Source organism: Lolium perenne, chromosome 3 (genome assembly GCF_019359855.2).
Source record: "Lolium perenne isolate Kyuss_39 chromosome 3, Kyuss_2.0, whole genome shotgun sequence".
In the NCBI taxonomy this organism is placed as follows: domain Eukaryota; kingdom Viridiplantae; phylum Streptophyta; class Magnoliopsida; order Poales; family Poaceae; genus Lolium; species Lolium perenne.
Window position 1 is genome coordinate 327,376,445 of NC_067246.2, and position 2,911 is coordinate 327,379,355.

The 2,911-nt window shown below is 52.7% G+C and overlaps 1 protein-coding gene across 1 annotated transcript; it reads right to left on the bottom strand.

The window, feature by feature from the left end:
• Positions 1-1,385: 1,385 nt before the first annotated feature.
• LOC127340397 (aspartic proteinase nepenthesin-1-like) lies at positions 1,386-1,949 on the bottom strand. The gene has a single exon (XM_051366155.2). The coding sequence runs from the start codon at positions 1,947-1,949 to the stop codon at positions 1,386-1,388; it is 564 nt and encodes a 187-aa protein (XP_051222115.2).
• Positions 1,950-2,911: the final 962 nt, after the last annotated feature.

Genomic DNA, 2,911 nt, shown 5'->3' on the forward strand with positions numbered 1-2,911 from the left:
TAAGAAAGATATGATGCTGAGACACCCCGCTGACGGGTCGCAGTGGAGAAAAATCGACAGAGAGTTCAAGTCATTTTCAGATGACGCAAGGAACTTAAGATTTGGTCTAAGTACAGATGGCTTTAATCCTTTCGGGGAGCAGAGCTCCAGTCATGGCCTACCGTGGCCCCCGCCTGCGCTACACTCAGTCCCAGCCCACGCGTGCTCACCCGCCGAGGTTCGACTACCGCGACCCCGATGCCAGCGACGACGACATCGGCGACTACGACGACTACAGTGGCGACGTTTATAGGGCTAGGCACGACTATGACTGAATGACTCCAAGATTCGAATCTAGCCATGTATCTTAATTTTCAGTTGAGCTATATACTTTTAATTCGAGTTCAATCGTAATAAAATTTTATTCCCGCCCATTATTTCCCGCCCTTTTCCTCCCACACGCGGCGTCGTGGCGGGAAACTTTCACGCGTGACGTCGTGGCGGGAAACTTTCCCGCGCGGACGGCGTCGTGGCAGGAGTAAAGAAAAGAAATAGAAAAAGAAATAGAAAAGATATAGAAAAGAAATATAAAAGAAATAGAAAAAAAGAAATAGAAAAGAAATAGAAAAGAAAAGGAACATAAAAGAAAAACAAAAAGAAAAGAAAAAAACAGAAATAGAAAAAGAAATAGAAAAAAAGAAATAGAAAAGAAATAGAAAAGAAAAGAAACATAAAAGAAAAAGAAAAAAAGAAAAGAAAAAGAAACAGAAAATAAAAAAGAAACAGAAAAGAAAAAAGAAATAGAAAAGAAACAGCAAAACAAAAGAAAAAGAAAAGAAAAAAATAACCTTTGGACCAACCGGTACGAAAGGTCTTTCGTACCGGTTGGTGGAACCAACCGGTACCAAAGGGGGTTCGCCTCCATTTCACTTAGCCACGCGGGCAAAATTCCCCCAAATCCTCCATTTCACACGCACACGCACAGAGACCGCGCGCGCGCTCGCCGTCGCCGTCGTCCACGCCGTCGCGCACCACGCCGTCGCCGCCGTCCATCGTCAGCGCCACGCTGCACCACGCCGTCGCCGTCATCGTCGTCCGCACGTAGCACCTTCAGGCCAGCCTCTCCTCTCTCGCGCCGGCAGGTATGTCTCCTCCACGCCGCACCACGCCGTCGGCGTCCCTCCCCTTCTCCGCCCATCGCCCGCGCGCTCCACGCGGCCGCCTAGGTCTCCTGCATCGCCGAGAACCGTCGCCGTCGCCGTCTCGCTGCTGCATTCCCTCCGCCTCGGCGCCGGCCAGGTGACGCCCGCAAGGTGTTCGACCCAATGCGGACCAGGCCAGCGGCGCTCGCGTCGCGGCGGCGTTCGCGGTGGGCGCGCTCGTGCCGCTGCTGGCGGGCGGCTTCGTCAAGCAGTGGGGCGCCAGGGTCGGGGCCGTGTGCGCGGCGACCACCGTTGGTCAATGATGACCCCGCCCGTGCCGTCGGCGTTGTTGATGGTGAACAGGGACGGGTCGACGGGCAGCAGGTCGCCGCCGACGCTGATGCCTGTCATGTTGAGGTAGTACATGGTGGGCAGCGCCGGGTTGACGATGAAGGGCGTGGACTGCACCGGGTCGGAGTCACTTGTGTTTGTTGTGTTGAGCGTGGCGTAGGCGCCGAAGTAGAGGCGGCTGGGCACGGTGGACATGAAGGAGGTGAGGCAGTAGGAGAACCTGGGCACCCCTAGCTGGCTGACCAGGGACAGCGGGCCCCGGTCGAAGCCCACCATGCCGGAGCCGTTGTAGAGGGAGCCGGCGTTGAGGTTCCTGCAGCCGAAGGTGATCTTGGGCACGGAGACACGCGTGCCGTTGGTGCCGAAGGTGAAGGTCTCGTTGGCGAGCACGCCGGCGGTGCTGGCACTGTTGCCGTAGAAGTACTGGTAGACGCAGGTATTCTTGTAGCAGTCCCAGACGTAGAGGGCGTTGCACATCGGCGACGATGGCGTGGAGAGGGAGCTGAACCAGACACCAATGGACCGAGTCCGTGGCGGTGCCGAGTCCGTGGCGGTGCCGCCGCGACATAGAGTTAGGGTCGAGAAATAGAGAGAAGAGCGAGAGGAGGAGGAGGAGCGCCGAGTGTTAGGGTTAGGGTCGAGAAAAAGAGGGAACGCCGAGTCCGTGGCCGTGGCGGTGCCGCCGCGACATAGAGTTAGTGTTAGGGTTAGGGTTATTGCTTTCTTCATTTCAATTGTTATCCATCTAGCAATCTGTTATGATCATGACATGATGAATGAAATAATTGCTTTCTTCATTTTGTAGTGACATTGAGCTATGGAGGACGGCACCTTCGTCCGAGATGAGGATCAAGAAGAAGCGGTGCATAAATTGATATTTGAGAGTGCTCGTAGGCCGGAACCTGATGGAGATGACTATGAGTTCACAAATTTTCTGAACGATGTCGGTGAGGGACTTGAGTCTGAAGAGATTAGAAGAGACAACAAAGTGTCCATAACAAACTCCGGCGAGGTGTATATTTATGTATCAAGTCTATGTTCATCAGTAGATGCATTCATTTATTTGTATTCCACTTATTAACGAATCATTTTTCTTTTAGCCTTCTCGATCATCGAGCAAGTCTGTTAAAACAAAACGAGGCCCAACGCAACTGCTAAAGGGCGAGGGTAGGTTAGCCCTCACCGCATTTAAGGATAATGGTGAACCGGTGCATCCCAAAGATCACTGCCGCAAATTTACAAATCAAGCTGGAGTTCTTGTTAGGGACCATGTACCGATCAGCATTCAAGAGTGGCATAAGCCAAAGAACGCGGGGACTCAAGCTAGTTATGTCAACGACACGCTGAAAAAATTTCTTTGGGACACTCTACTAACACGCTTCAGCCTACCGGAAGAAATGACGGAAGGCCAGAAGAAGAAAGTCAAGGAATGGACTCTC